The 15052-nt window shown below is 50.5% G+C and overlaps 2 protein-coding genes across 8 annotated transcripts in view; one reads left to right on the forward strand and one right to left on the reverse strand.

Moving 5' to 3' along the window:
- RADIL (Rap associating with DIL domain) overlaps nt 1-11759 on the forward strand; it is a 50378-nt gene extending 38619 nt beyond the window's left edge. For 6 of the 7 annotated variants that reach the window (XM_075565951.1, XM_075565947.1, XM_075565952.1 and 3 more), the window contains 9 exons: nt 1591-1703; nt 3216-3444; nt 4135-4307; nt 4481-4625; nt 5029-5216; nt 7175-7586; nt 7749-7885; nt 8274-8413; nt 10136-11759. In XM_075565951.1, coding sequence (XP_075422066.1) covers nt 1591-1703; nt 3216-3444; nt 4135-4307; nt 4481-4625; nt 5029-5216; nt 7175-7586; nt 7749-7885; nt 8274-8413; nt 10136-10238 — 1640 coding nt within the window. In that variant the 3' untranslated portion in view covers nt 10239-11759. The remainder of the gene's footprint in view (nt 1-1590; nt 1704-3215; nt 3445-4134; nt 4308-4480; nt 4626-5028; nt 5217-7174; nt 7587-7748; nt 7886-8273; nt 8414-10135) is intronic. The other variant, XM_075565953.1, reaches the window with a different exon arrangement.
- A 405-nt stretch (nt 11760-12164) lies between these two features.
- Nucleotides 12165-15052, reverse strand: part of AP5Z1 (adaptor related protein complex 5 subunit zeta 1) — an 11877-nt gene continuing 8989 nt past the window's right edge. Inside the window, 6 exon segments of the mRNA XM_075565087.1 lie at nt 12165-12585; nt 13200-13288; nt 13290-13415; nt 14498-14630; nt 14740-14837; nt 14993-15046. Of these exon segments, the coding sequence (XP_075421202.1) occupies nt 12315-12585; nt 13200-13288; nt 13290-13415; nt 14498-14630; nt 14740-14837; nt 14993-15046 (771 nt within the window). The 3' untranslated portion in view covers nt 12165-12314.

Genomic DNA, 15052 nt, shown 5'->3' on the forward strand with positions numbered 1-15052 from the left:
GTATGTGTATACCGGTATTACCTCTCTGGGCGTGTATGTGTATACCGGTATTACCTCTCTGGGCGTGTATGTGTATACCGGTATTACCTCTCTGGGCGTGTATGTGTATACCGGTATTACCTCTCTGAGCGTGTATGTGTATACCGGTATTACCTCTCTGGGCGTGTATGTGTATACCGGTATTACCTCTCTGGGCGTGTATGTGTATACCGGTATTACCTCTCTGGGCGTGTATGTGTATACCGGTATTACCTCTGTGGGCGTGTATGTGTATACCGGTATTACCTCTCTAGGCATGTATGTGTATACCGGTATTTCCTCTCTGCGTGTGTATGTGTATACCGGTATTTCCTCTCTGCGTGTGTATGTGTATACCGGTATTACCTCTCTGGACATGTATGTGTATACCGGTATTACCTCTCTGGGCGTGTATGTGTATACCGGTATTTCCTCTCTGCGTGTGTATGTGTATACCGGTATTTCCTCTCTGCGTGTGTATGTGTATACCGGTATTACCTCTCTGGGCGTGTATGTGTATACCGGTATTACCTCTCTGGGCTTGTATGTTTATACCGGTATTACCTCTCTGGGCGTATATGTGTATACCGGTATTACCTCTCTGGGTGTGTATGTGTATACCGGTATTACCGCTCTGCGTGTGTATGTGTATACCGGTATTTCCTCTCTGCGTGTGTATGTGTATACCGGTATTTCCTCTCTGCGTGTGTGTGTGTATACCGGTATTACCTCTCTGGGTGTGTATGTGTATACCGGTATTACCTCTCTGGGTGTGTATGTGTATACCGGTATTATCTCTCTGGGCGTGTATGTGTATACCGGTATTACCTCTCTGGGCGTGTATGTGTATACTGGTATAACCTCTCTGGACATAGTGACCTGACCGACTTGGGGGGTCGCAGGATTTATCCGAGCAGGGCTGCTGCTAGGGGGCTGGGCAGCTTCCTTCATCCTGATGTGCTGCTGCTGGGTAATGCAGCCAATCAGGAGGAGGTGTCAGTAGCCTGGGGGTGGAGCCAAGGAGAGGAGGAAACAGCATGGAGTGGAGGGAGGTCAGAGGTGTGTGTCTCGTAAAATGTGGGGGCGGCATACGGAGGCCCCGCTCTCTTCCCCCCTGATTGCCGGGGGAGAGTGTGGGGCCTCTGTAAAGGTTTCTTACCTTCTCCTTTGCACCGCCCTCTTTCTTCTGCAGCATAGCGGCCTCAAATGACATGGTGACACATTGCCATGACAACATGATGTCACATGGTGTCGCGTTGCCATGGAATCGCATCATCACGTGACGTTGCTTCGCCGTTGGACGCCTCAACGCTGCAGAAGGAGGTGACCCGGGCTAAGTGCCTACGGCAACATTTTAAATCCGCCACTGATGACGGGTATTTCTCACCCGGGGCTAAATTGACCGAATTCATCAGGATGGTGTAAAACTCTGCCCGCCAAATCTGTGTCAAATGTAAAACGCAGTATTCACAAGTCTCCCCTGAGCGCGGAGCAGTCTGGCGCGAGAGGAAACTCTAGTGTTGAGTCTGAGGGCCAAGTTGTCCCATTTCATACGGATCTGTTTTCTTGCAGGATCAAAGGAATCTCTCTTCTCCACCACAATCACGGCCAGTGAAGAAGCCATGACTATCCTCGAGGAAGTGATCATGTACACGTTCCAGCAGTGCGTCTATTACATCTCCAAGGTGGGTAACGCGAGGGAAGCCCCCTCCCCACATCACTCGCCCTCCTGATACCTGCGCGTGTGCAGTCGGGGCCTTACAGAGCAAGAGGAAGAGTGTTACCAATGGGGATTGGAGATGATGGACGGAGGGAGAGAGCCCGTTCAGTGGTGGCGTGAAACGCTTTAAGCTCACTCTGTTTCCTGTCTCTCCTGGTAGCTTGTTCATGCCATTTATGTCATAGGTTTTACGTGTGTTGACTTAGTTGTATTAGGAAAAACAGCTGTCTATCAGTAGGTTTGCTGGCTCTGCACTTCTTTAACCCATGCTGTGCTGAAAAAGCTGTGTACGCGGCAGGCATAAGCTTATAGGGGTCCATGTTCATGCTCATTTGCATGTCATTTCCCAGAATTCCTGGCTGCAGTGGATGCACTGTATGTTAAGAGATAACGGGGAAAGGTGGGGGCTGCAGACCTGTCTGAGACGGGAATGTGCTCAAAGTGGGGTTTGCATTTGATTTAGGATTTAATTTAGCCCTCATCCACGCAGTTTACACACCACCCAGCTAAAATAGTGCCGATTCTTTGTTTATAGCACAAGTAACTCTGGCACCTTGAGGAATGAAGTGAGCGGATACAGACAGGTGTGAGTGGATGCTCTGCGCACCCACTCACACTCACTACCTTTATATTACTGAAGCCTCCTTTTAATGTTTGAGTTAGGTGGCTGGGTAAAACGCCCATGTGGTTACACAGGGAGCTGACATTTGGAAATGAAGCCTGCGAGTGCTCCCGGGACATGCGGGGATGTAATTGGACACAGCTGATTTCCTGCCCGGGATAGTGAGTGAGGGGACCAGGCCGGGGGAAGTGGCTGAGCATAAAGCGCTTATTCAGTGACGAGAGGAGCTGGGCGTCCGGCAGCCTCTCCCCCCCCCCGCCCCGTGTAACAGAGACGCAGTGTGTGAGCGGAGAGAAGGGAGCGTGTGCGAGGGATCCTGCGCCCCGTGCACCCGGCATCGATACTCCTCATATTTAACCCTTCCACTGATCAGCCCATAGTGTGTATAGCTTTGTGCAGACGGGAAGGAATCTGTGTAGCAAAGAGCTTACAATCTAATGTTCATGCTGAGACACAGAGTTGCCTGTGGTGACACAGAGCTGCTGCAGAGTCTCAAAGCCTTTTGTACCATATCAAATACAGACACTTTCACCATAATGCTGCTCCTGTATACATTGCTCATATACATGCCGCTCTGCGTGGCACACATTATGACAGGGGATGGTCAATTCCAGTCCTCGAGAGCCACCAGCAGGTCAGGTGTTAAGGCTATCCCTGCTTCAGCACAGGTGGCACAATCAGCCATCTGTGCTGAAGCAGGGACTGATTGAGCCTCCCATGCTGAAGCAGGGACTGATTGAGCCACTTGTGCTAAGCAGGGATATCCTTAAAACCTGACCTGTAGGTGGACCGTGAGGACAGAAGTTGGCCAGCCCTGCATTATGATGTCACAAACGTCTGTTTGTGTCCCCCCAGTGTCTGTACATGGTGTTACCGGCCCTGTTGGAGGGCTCCTCCGCCCCCGGGGACTCTCCGCGCCTCTCTGCGACGCTCCCAGAGGACGTACGTCAGGTGGTACTCATTTACCAGGAGACGCTGCAGCTGCTGCGGCAGTATGAGGTCCACCCCGACGTGGCTGCTCAGATGTTTTCATACCTCTTCTTCTTCTCCAACACTCTGCTCTTCAACCAGATCATGGACAAGGGTGAGTCACAGTGACCCGCCCGCCATCACGCCATCACCGGGATATCACTGTAACATCCTGAGGATACATACACACGCACTGTAGGGCACAACGCCAGCTCCCGATGCCCAGTCCATGAGGAGCTCCAGTGTGTGTCCGTGATTTAGGTTCAGAAGAATGGTTCCAGCTCTTGGAGATGTGCTGAAGCTGTAAGGTTTTCACCAAGCTGCCGTTCCAAAATACTTGAAATCCGTTATTGTGGCAGTGGCACAAGAACAAGGAAATAGCTACGAATTGTTGGCAAACCAGCCGATTTAATTTCCAGACTTTCCCTTTCCAGCCCAGAATGATAAGTCCTAGAGCAGGGGAGGCCAACTCCAGTCCTCAAGGGCCACCACCATGCCAGGTATTGGTTGATATCCCTGCTTCAGCAAAGGTGGCTCAATCAGTGGCTCAGTCGATGACTGAGCCACCTATGTTGAAGCAGGGATACCCTTAACACCTGACCTGTTGGTGGCCCTTGAGGACTGGAGTTGGCCACCGCTATCCTAGAGCAATGATTGGGACCTTATATTAGATTTAATTTCTGTGCGCACAGGGAGCCCCTGAATTCCCTCGCTCTCTCAGTAAAACGTGACCCAAAAGTCCTGCCCAGCAGTGAAGGGGTAAACTGCACACAGCCCGCCTCTCATGTCCTCCCTCCTCTTCCAGGTACAAAGCTGGGCTTCTTCCGCTGGTCGCGAGGGGTGAAGGTGAGAGGCAGCTTGAGGCTTCTCCTGGCCTGGTGTCAGGACGTGGGCTTCGGAGCGATTGCCGAGCAGTTCTTCAGTAAGCTGCGGACTGTGGCTGAGCTGCTGGCAACACCGAGATCTCAACTGACCCAGGTACGAGATGTGTCTCCCCCGTCCACAGCGGGGCTCAGGGACAGCTCAGGCTCCTGTCTCTTTGGGTATGGGTTTAGGGGTCAGTCATAGGGTGGCAGGTTAGTGAAGGAAAGCTCAGACCTCCAGTTTCAGTCGCATTATCATGACTGTAGAATTGATCTCTGTTCCCACAGATGTCCTGGGGTTCCCTCAGAGCAGAGTTCCCGTCCCTGAGCCACTCGCAGCTTCTCTGTGTCATGACTCACTACGTGATGCCGCCCGATGCCTGCTCTGCTCCTCGCTGGACCTTCGTTGATGGAGAGAACTCTGTGCCCAGCGGTGAGAGTGGGGGGCGTTTCCCGACCGGTCAAAGATGCAGAAAGTGCAGGGAGCAGATGGGAACATGTGCACAGACTGTATACACCATGTATACACCCTGTAATAAACACGGGAGTAATAAGACAGCAAGGGCATCCCGCCTAGAACGTACGCAGAGAGCATCTCAGCACAGATAAGCTTCACATTACACGTATACCAGGAGAGACAGATTTCTGTTGCTCAGGATAGGGTTGCAGATAGACTTGTCTGAAGAGCTTGCTGTTGTAAGGGCCATTAGTGTGTGTGACATGGGACACAAGATGTAACAGGAATCAGGCCCGGGAGGAGGAATCCTGGGGCGGAAGTCTAGATCTCAGCAGGTTCCATAATCGCAGGGGGGGGGGGGGTTTGTTCTTTTTCCTAGAGGGCGTCATGGAGTCGTTTGATAATCACCCCCCCATCATCCTGCCCAGCCAGGGGTTTCAAGTGGAACTGGACGGAGACTCGGTCGATGAAAATATTTACAGACATCTGTTGTACGTCCGCCATTTTCTGTGGGGTCTGCGCCGGACTCCCACTGGTCCTGATCTCCTAGAGCGGGGGACGCTGCAGGTAGAGACGCCGTTTCACCTCTAGAACGCAGCTCACACATTCCCACACCATGCAGAGCACAACTCCTCAACATCACCCCCACCCGATCCTCAACATAGGAAGCAGAAGCCCTAAACCAGGGGTGCACAAACTTTTTGAGCGGCGCCCCCTTGTCCGGTACCCACCATGTTTGCGCCCCACCCCTCCCCAACGACTCGCGGGGCATGTGACGTCACGTGATCCCGCTGCGGCATTTGACGCGCGTTGCCATGGCAACACGTGACTTCATATGCCATGGTGAAATGTCGCCGAAGACCCGGCAGAGAGGCGGTAAGTGAGTTACAGAGGCCTCACGCCGTGGGGAAGAGCACGGGTCCTCTGTAACCAGATGCACCCCCCCCCCCAGAAATTCTCCCGCCCCCCCAGTTTGTGCAGCACTGCCCTAAACCATTCAGTGCGGCATCACTTTGACCTTCGTAACATTTAGTAGCAGAAAATACACCTACTGGCTAAATAGAATGCATTTGATTATTGAAGGTGGATTAAAGCACACGCGGAGAGAAGAGGCTTCAACCCACTAAACCTACGTCTTAAACACCTCATGGCTACATAGGAGCATTTCTACTTCTCAAATGTTTAAGGACAACATGAGCATCTCAGAAACTAACCAAGGGCGGAGTGCGTGTTTATACAAAGTATCCTTAGAAAAAAAGAGCTTGCACTCCACTGTGCCGGAGCAGATAATAGTGGAGGACCATTTGCTGCTGGGGATCTAATCCTGTAGTAGATCCCTTTTTGGAACAGATTCAATAGATAGTAGAAAGGCAACGGGCACCCGTCCATTGAAGAAAACAAATCTTTATTGAGGTTACATATTCCTCCAACGCGTTTCAGTCTCAGCAGGGACCGAAACGCGTAGGAATAATATGCAACATCGATAAAGATACGTTTTCTTCAATTGACGAGTGCCCGCTGCCTTTCTACTATCCTTCAATGTATCCCTCATTAATACGAGTTGGCTCAGGTCCCAGTCAGCCTGGTCTAACACATTGGCTCAGTGTTCTGAGAGTATTTACCCTGTTACACTAATTTATTTGAAAATAAGGTTGCTTGCCTCCTCCCCCTCCCCCCCCCCACATCCCCCAGAGATGATCCTTAAATGAAAGCAGATGTGAGGGGATTATTGTCAGAATAATCCCATAACCAGATTACAGACGGTGCAGAAAGCTCATTAGCAAGAAGGGGGGAGGGGGGGTAGTGGTCTGAATAAGACTTTTCTTTCCGTTTCTTACGAGCGGCAGGGTGCTAGGAGCCACTTTTGTCGGTTCTGAAATAAGACTTGCCTGCTGCCATCTTCCTTTATCCCTGCAAATACCACATGGAAGGAGAAAAACAAAGCCACCCGGGCCGTTGTTTCTCAGAGGGTAACCCACATACTGTGTGCCTCCATGCCCTGTATTACAGGTGTGCCAGCGCAAACTGCCCCGGGGGGGGGGGGGGGTATAATAAAGCATTAATCTCTGATGTGAAGATCTTACATTCTCCCGTTTCTGGCAGTGGACGATAAGTGTCTTTTCCCTCTTCGTACAGAAATGATTTTAGCGCTTGGAAGGGCAGAGGTGCCAGGGCCGGCTTGGTGTTCTTGCCCGTCAGTGCTATGGGTAATAGAAGATCTAACCAAAACCTTGTGTGTTTTATTATGAACAGTGCGTTGGCCAGAAATCGGGCAACCCAGATAAGGGATATCATGACTTGAATGGCAGATAACGCTCTGTTAGTACTTGATGGGGAAGAGTCACTAAGCTTCAATAAGGGGGTCTTATTTTCTGAATATTATAAACCAGAGCCCCCTTTTTAAACAGTTGTTTTCCAGTAAAGGGATTATTTTGAGAGCATTTTATATATATTTTTTTTATTGTAATCGTCCTGCACATAACATTGTAAAATGAGCATATTTTCATGTTTTTCTGGGTGCTCAGAGAGACGTTTCCGCCTGCCACACGCTCCCAGGACAGAATGGCGAGGCTCCGGGAGTCGCGGCACATTCCGGGGGAGCCGTTCACACGTCGGATGTCAGACAGAGCGGTAACCGGGCGGACTCTGAGGCTGACGGCCGAGACGCCATCCCCACCCTCACCAACGGATCTGCCAGAGAATCGGCACTCTCTGAGGAACGGCTGAAGGAGAAACTCCGACAGCTTCATCTGCACAGCACTCTGGGGAAGGCCACCACTCCCAAGGCCAGCATGCAGCCACTGGACTCGTCCTGTTTACTCACTCCTCCCAACACTCCATTAATCTCCGAATCGGGATACCAAGGCTCATTACAAACCAACGGGAGCTACAGAGTCGCCCCAGACATCAGACGAGAGGAATTCCTGCTTCCCGGAGGTAAAGAAGGTGAAACAAGGGAGCATCAGAGAGTGGATATAAGGGGAGGGTGATATACACACAGGCAGGAAGGCAATGTCAGGGACTAACACCCAGGATTACGTGGCATGGTCAGTGGGTGCTGCCCGAGACTTTGTTGCAGACTTTCTTATTTTACTCTAGGGAGCACCTGTGTCCCCTCAGACTGCCCGACCCCCACGGTGTCCAGCCTGAGCTCGGAGGAGGATTTCTGCTACGTGTTTGTGGTGGAGATGGAGAAGGGACCCCTCGGGCTGGGGATGGGGTTGATTGACGGACTGGTGAGTGAATGAGTGCCATGTATCTGCAGGACGCGAGCATCCGCCGGTAATACAATATGTTGCAGACGTTACATATACCGCACAGCACAGACCTCACAACAATTTAACAACGCTACTCACTGCTCGTGTGTGTAGGACCTCACTAGAGACGGGCGAACCCGCCCAAATCCGTATCCCGGATTTTCTCGCATTTTCACCCCCAAAATCCGTGTCGTAGTGCAAAATCCGCAAATGTTTTTGGTCGGATTTAAAAATACGCAAAAATCGCCCTTTTTGAGATTGATCTGCTGACCAAGGGGACTGGCCGACCTGCTGTGGTTCCAAATTTGCCCCCCAAAATGTGCCCATCTGTAGACATCACACATTGATCCGCTCTCTGTGTTTTCAGCACACGCCACTCAGTGCCCCCGGGATTTACATCCGGACCCTGATCCCCGAGAGTCCGGCCGCCACGGACGGGAGACTGACAATCGGGGACCGTATTCTGGCGCTGAACGGGGCCAGTTTGATAGGAGCCGACTACAGGAGGTGAGTGTGAGCGCAGGGAAAGAAGGAAACACGAGTATACGACAAACTGGGATAATAAAGTGAATTTCGGGGTCACCAACTACATGAACCCTGGAGAAAACCCCCATTACTTTGCAATGACCCAACAGGGGAGTTTAATATAGGTGCATGGGAGCGCTGGACAGTATACACACACAGAGAACTTGCACTCCCCATAACATTTCCTACACATATTTCTTATGCACCGGTGCTCAGATCCACCGCCTCCGCCACCACTAGGCTTACACACAATACAGGAACAACACTGGGTTGGATTGTCACTCAAATATATTGAAAAGTATCAATAAATGAAAAAGACAGTATCCGTATCTCTGTAGCTGCATTCAGCGCGCGCACTGCAGCACCAGGGTTGCCACCACTGCGGGTGTGACACAGAGACTACGGGTGTTTGGCCACATATCGCCGGGCTATGGCTTTACCTTGTAAACCTCCTGGTGGTGCCGTGTGGTGTCGGCTTCCACCCCCTTCAACTCCTGTCAACATGGCTGTGAGGTGTCAAATGGTGCCCCGTTGCCATGACAACGGGAACGCTTCATAGCAGCGCGTGGCGCCGTTGCCATGACAACGGGGCGCTACGTGATGTCGCTTTGCCATGACAACGTGATGCCCCACGACGCCGTAAGGCGCCCCCGTTGTCAGGGCGGCAACATTTGACGCCGCGCAGCCATATTGACGGAAGTTGCAGGGGGAGAGGCCGGGAGGATGCTGCTGCCCGCCGAAGGTAAGCGCTAAATGTGAAAAATGTCATCTCCGGGTTAGCATTCAGTAGAAGGTGGCGACCCGCTGCAGGACCCGCTGCAGGACCCGCTGCAGAACCCGCTGCAGGACCCGCTGCAGGACCCGTCTTTTGGGAGCATCAAAAGAAGGGGGATAGACCTAATCCACTGCTCTCTAGCACCAAACATGCAACGTTTCGGGGTCGCTGCCCCCTCCTCGGGCTTCTGCTATTATAGCTCTGAGCGGGAACACGTTTTAGAATGTGAATACATTACAAACCTCACAGCAGGTTGCAGGTTTTGTGCGTAACACGCGGCCTGGCGATTGCACCACTTTGTGAAATCTCGTCAGGGGGCCGTGTTAGTTTTACTCCCTGATATGAGGGGTCTCAGCGGCTTCCCTTACCCAGATCATCCGATATAACCTTTCAGAAATACAGAGGCGCCTCACGGAGCGAAGAGGCAATCCAAACGCTTTTTTAAGATTATATTACACAGGATTGAAGCAGGGGGTTTGTGGAGCTGAACCCCATTCATTTCAGCTCTGGGGACCCCCTGCTTCCGGAGATACTTACCTCAGTAGGGGGGTGCCGATAGCCACTCCGCTAGCAGGGTTCACATAATGGCCGCTTTTTAAAGCTACCGCGCCCTGTGGGCCAATAGGAAGCCATGATGTCATCCGGAGCGGCTTCCTATTGGCCCATGTGACGCGGAGCTTTAAAAAGCAGAGAGACCGGCACCCCATCTCAGAAAGCAGGGGGTCCCCAGAGCTGAAAGTAACAGGGGTCAGCTCCGGAGACCCCCTGCTTCAAAATCCCGTGTTAAAAAAAATAAATTAAAACACCCGCCAGGACTGCTCCTTTAAGGGAATCCGATGCGCACACATCCTCCTTTCACCTTCATACATGTCACACGAGGCCTGTGCTCACGCTGCTTTTACCTCTGCTCCCTTCTCTGTTTCACACAGCGCGGTGGAGCTGATCCGATCCGGGGGAAACAGGCTGCGCTTTTTGGTGGCCAAGACGGATGGGGAGGTAGCACAGAAAATCAGCACCGGCTCGTCCTGTTAGCATCAGCATGGAAATAGGGGCTTATAACACGGGTGGCCAACTCCAGTCCTCAAGGGCCACTAACAGGTCAGGTTTTCAGAATATCACTGCTTCAGCCTAGGTGGCTCACTCGGGTTCAGTCAAAGTCTGAGCCACCTGGGATATCCTGAAAACCTGACCTGTTGGTGGCCCTTGAACTGGAGTTGGCCACCCCCGGCTTATCCTTCGGAGGAATTGAGGTGGAGCAGTGACAGAGCGGTGGGCACTGCAGCTATCTGGACAATAACTCACACTTCCCAGGATCCAGCATCTCTCGGAGGGGCCCGCCTCCAGCATCTCTCGGAGGGGCCCGCCTCCAGCATCTCTCGGAGGGGCCCGCCTCCAGCATCTCTCGGAGGGGCCCGCCTCCAGCATCTCTCGGAGGGGCCCGCCTCCAGCCTGGAGCTCCACAGGGGGGGGGTGTTCTAGATTGATTTAGGGAGTATAAAAAAAAGTTGGATAAGCCACATCTTTAAAGGGAGAATATAGAAGAGAAGCATCTGGAGACCGCACATGTCGCAGAATGCGTACGCGTGGCACACGCACACGCACACGCGACATCTCCAGAAGCTGAAACTACTTTCAGAAAATAAAATACATTCAAATAATTAAATTCATCACAAATAGTCGAACAAAAAAAAAAAAAGCAACTTATTTTCACTGCACTTACATGTTTAAATGATGCATTTTTACCCTCTTCATTGGGACATGGATGACGCCTACAGAAAACCCCACAAAGATGACAAATTAACTAATGTATTCACAAAATCTGTATTTTTTTGGGGGGTAGAGCCGAGAGCAAAGTGTTAAAAAATAAACAACCTCAATATTTACCACATACACAGTTCCGCATTAACAGAGGCAGCAGTCGTGTAAAAGGCTAACAATCCCTGGGCTTAGTACGTGTCCCCCCCCCCCCCCCAGTGATAGCCGGGCACTGGGGACATGCCGGTCACAGGCAGAGAAAGGGTCAGCAGAACCACAGCGCCACCTGCTGGGGAGATGTAACTGCGCCTTTACACACCATTCCCAGTGCAGTGTAGGACGCGGCAGGAACGAGCTGCGCACACACTGCGCACACACTGCGCCTCGGATATCCACGCCAGAAATAGCCAGAAACAGAGTCTATTTTTCTATCTGCTCGGCATCATTTCTGCTATTAACAATGTATATATTTGGGGGATTTATTCTCAGTGAAACATGTTAATACTGTACATCTTGTATGTATGATATATATTATTATTATTATTATTATTATTAACCAGTGCAAATATGTAACAAAGTCCTGGAAATATATACTCTATTATTGAAAATAAACTAAGTAACATATTTTCCCGTTTACTCAGATAAGTTAGAGTCTTATTCACCAAGGAGTAGGATTTAGAGAGGCAATCTAAGCAGCTTAAAAATAACAAATATATATATATATATATGTTTTTTTTTTGTGTTAATATAACAGCCTTTGATTACCTTTATTGAAAACTAATTACCTAAGCTGCCGATCGATCAGCAAAATCCTGCTTCCCAGGGTTCACTAAATGGCCTCCTTTCAGTTTCAAACCAATCCTTCAGTCAGTGTAACACAGCAGCTACAATGTATCCTGATATCACCAAGATAACATTATCTTTTGTTACCGTTTGCAGCTCACACAGCTGGGAATATGGGCCACACATTATCGCAAACAGGAAAGTGTTGCAAAGATCTTGCACTGCTGGGGAGGTGGGATAAACCCTGCTATAGAAATCAGAGGATGCTCAGTGTATTAAAATGTATTAAAAATGGTATTAAGAGTTGGAGGAAAAAAAAGGTATTCTCTAATACTCCAGAACGGATTTATTAAAAAAAAGAAAAAACACATATGGCTTGGATTGCTCCTGCAGGTTCGGTTTGTGGATGTCACAGTTTAGACCTCTATATGACCGGGAGAGACCGTTGCTTCCTGTGCTTGGTAGGGTGCTCGCTGTACACTCGTTGGGTAGCAAAGCGTGAAATGTTCATCAGTATCGACGTCAAGACGAAGCCTGCAAATGTTCCTTTATCCAACGGCTGTGCATCTCTCAGCCTGGCACGAACGCCTTGTCCCTCTGTAACAGGCGGCTGGAAGCCCTCATGGCGAGTGGCAGAGAGGCGCACACATCCCGGTGATAACGTGGGCTGCCGACCTCCGTGGAAGGGGTCAGTGCGAACTGAGCCACGCTGGGCACTTTGAGGAGGTTCATGAGTTCGGTGGCTCGGATTAGGATCTGTTCGCTGTCGTCCTCCCCGTATACAGAGATCATGGCCGCACTCTGCACCCACGACCTCACCTTGGACAGGTAGAGAGAGACCCTGAAGAGATCAAACGGCAAAGTCAGACCAACCACTCAATTCGCAAGCAGCAGCCAGGGGTCATAATGGATGAGTCCATTAACACACACCAGGAACATTGATCATCCCTGAGGTTTCAGGGATAATAGCTTCAGCTAAACATGCAGGTGATCTAGAACAGGGGCGGCCAACTCCAGTCCTCAAGGGCCACCAACAAATCAGGTTTGCAGGATACCCCTGCTTCAGCACAGGTGGCTCAATCACTAGCTCAGTCTTCGACTGAACCACCTGTGCTGAAGCAGGGGTATCCTGCAAACCTGATCTGTTTGTGGCCCTTGAGGACTGGAGTTGGCCACCACTGTTCTAGAGCATGTAAAGCCTGGGTAACAGTGGTGAGTCTCCACCAGCACAGCACCAAGGGGGAGTCCTACTTAACCAGCATAACCCAGGTCATTATATTAACCCTACAGTTCCTGGCACAGAATGACTCATTCTGCTTCTTCCTGCTGGTGGCTAATAATCTGCTGTGTAAAGGTGGGGTAAGTAATAGAGGACAGGGAGCTATTCTTGGGAGGCTCAGCAGTTCCATGTCTCAGAGCCTGCACTGGTATAAATGCTCCCAGCCCATCCCTTACCTGGGGATCAGATCCTGGCTGCGGGACGCCAGTTTGGTGAGTGTAGTCATGAGCACGGTGATGACTCGCGGCGAGGACTTGTGCGCCGCCAGCCGAACCCCGGAGCTGTATGATCTCAAAGAGCATAGCCTCCAAAACCTCAAAGAACCTGTTAATCTGTTCCACGGTGCATCTCCTGTCATAGGAAACAGACAAGTACTCGCCCATTGCCCATACCTGTGGAAGACAGGACATTAGCAGAGCAGCAATTAGTGACAGTAAGTGGAATCCACTGTCCTTCAACTCGCAGGTGTCCCAGCCACTCCAGGAAACAAAATGTGGGGATAGAAAGAGAGACGCTTCCAGCAAAGATCATCTTAAGGCCGCAGACCAAGCTGCCATTTTTTCTTCTTCACTTTAATATGTGCATCAATACAATCCACACAATAAGTAATTAGCCAAGTTGCCGATCGGCGAAGAATCGACTCGGGGGTTCACTAAATGGCAGTCAGTGCAGCAGAAGAGGACCAAAGATGCAAAGTTCTGTGGGGAAGATCATGTGACCAGGCACTCACTAGATACAGTTGGTGCACTGCTAGAGAGGGGGCAGGGCTCAAAAAGGGGCGTGCCAGAGCCTGTTTCAGAAGAGCAAGGGGATGTGACTTTGTAAATGTTGCTATAGAAACAAAAATGCTTGTTACATTATAAGAACAGGAAAGGGGAGGGACACTCCCACTTGTGATGCTAAACCAGGAGCAGACAATTACACTCTAACGCGTTTCACGTGGTATCCCTCGCTTTATCAAAGAGGTCTTTGATAAAGCGTGGGATACCACGTGAAACGCGTTAGAGTGTCCTTCTGGCTGTTTTTTATTATGCCACTAATAAATTTTTGCACCTAGTTCTTTGCAGTTGCAGTTTTGTTGGTTCCAATTGTTCTTCAGCAGCAGCAGATGCACCGCCGTTTTCCTGCTATTGTTACATTATAATACATTAAAAATGTCACTCAGAGTGTTTAAAGAAAAATGCTACAAGTATTTTCTCATAGTACAGAACCGATTTAAAAAAAAACCATGTAGGAAATTGTTGGTCTGCAGCTTTAAAAGCACCTCTTATTCATTTAGTCTCTGCTGTGATAAGGAGGATTCATATTACAAGAGACTTTTTAGGGTATTGGAGGGTATTATTGTCCCCTGCAAACCATTCTTAACCAGCAGTGTTTACCAAGGGGTACACCCCACAAAGCCTGGCATGTGTCTGATAATAATAATCTTATATAACCGGACGGCAGCTAATCCCCGAGGCTGCTTCCCCCGTACCACGTGAGTGAAGAAGGCCTCCTTGGTCTGGATGTTGCTGACTGTGCCTGTGAAGTCCAGTAACTCGCGGGAAAGCTCCACAATCAGGGCTGGGTGCAGGCAGCAGAGGCGAGGCAGCTGAGCGCTCAGGACTCTGCGAGGGGGATAGAATCACAGCGACAGGCTGAGCGCCCGGGAGACGCCATCGTTTTTGCTTGGTGAAATGACAGACATAAAAGTGATGTGTTGGGACCAGTCTTTACCTGTGCACATCGGATCGGAATGTGGGTGCATCGTACAGGAGGCCGCTCCGCTCCAGCAATGTCAGAACCAGCTCATTAATCAGAGGCCCATCTGCAAACTGAGATTTGCGATCACATGACGTACACAAAGCGGCCCCTCCCTCTCCCTCCCCAAACTGAAACCCCCTGGGATAGTTTTCATGTGGTCACAAAACGGGTTGGTTCTCTCAGGACCTGCGGATTAGGCCAGGTGGCACTCGGTGAGCCACGTTACCTTTGCGATTACGTTGAAGTACAGCTGCAGCAAGGACGGGACAACCTCTGTGCACTGGCG

Source organism: Ascaphus truei, chromosome 11 (assembly GCF_040206685.1).
Source record: "Ascaphus truei isolate aAscTru1 chromosome 11, aAscTru1.hap1, whole genome shotgun sequence".
In the NCBI taxonomy this organism is placed as follows: domain Eukaryota; kingdom Metazoa; phylum Chordata; class Amphibia; order Anura; family Ascaphidae; genus Ascaphus; species Ascaphus truei.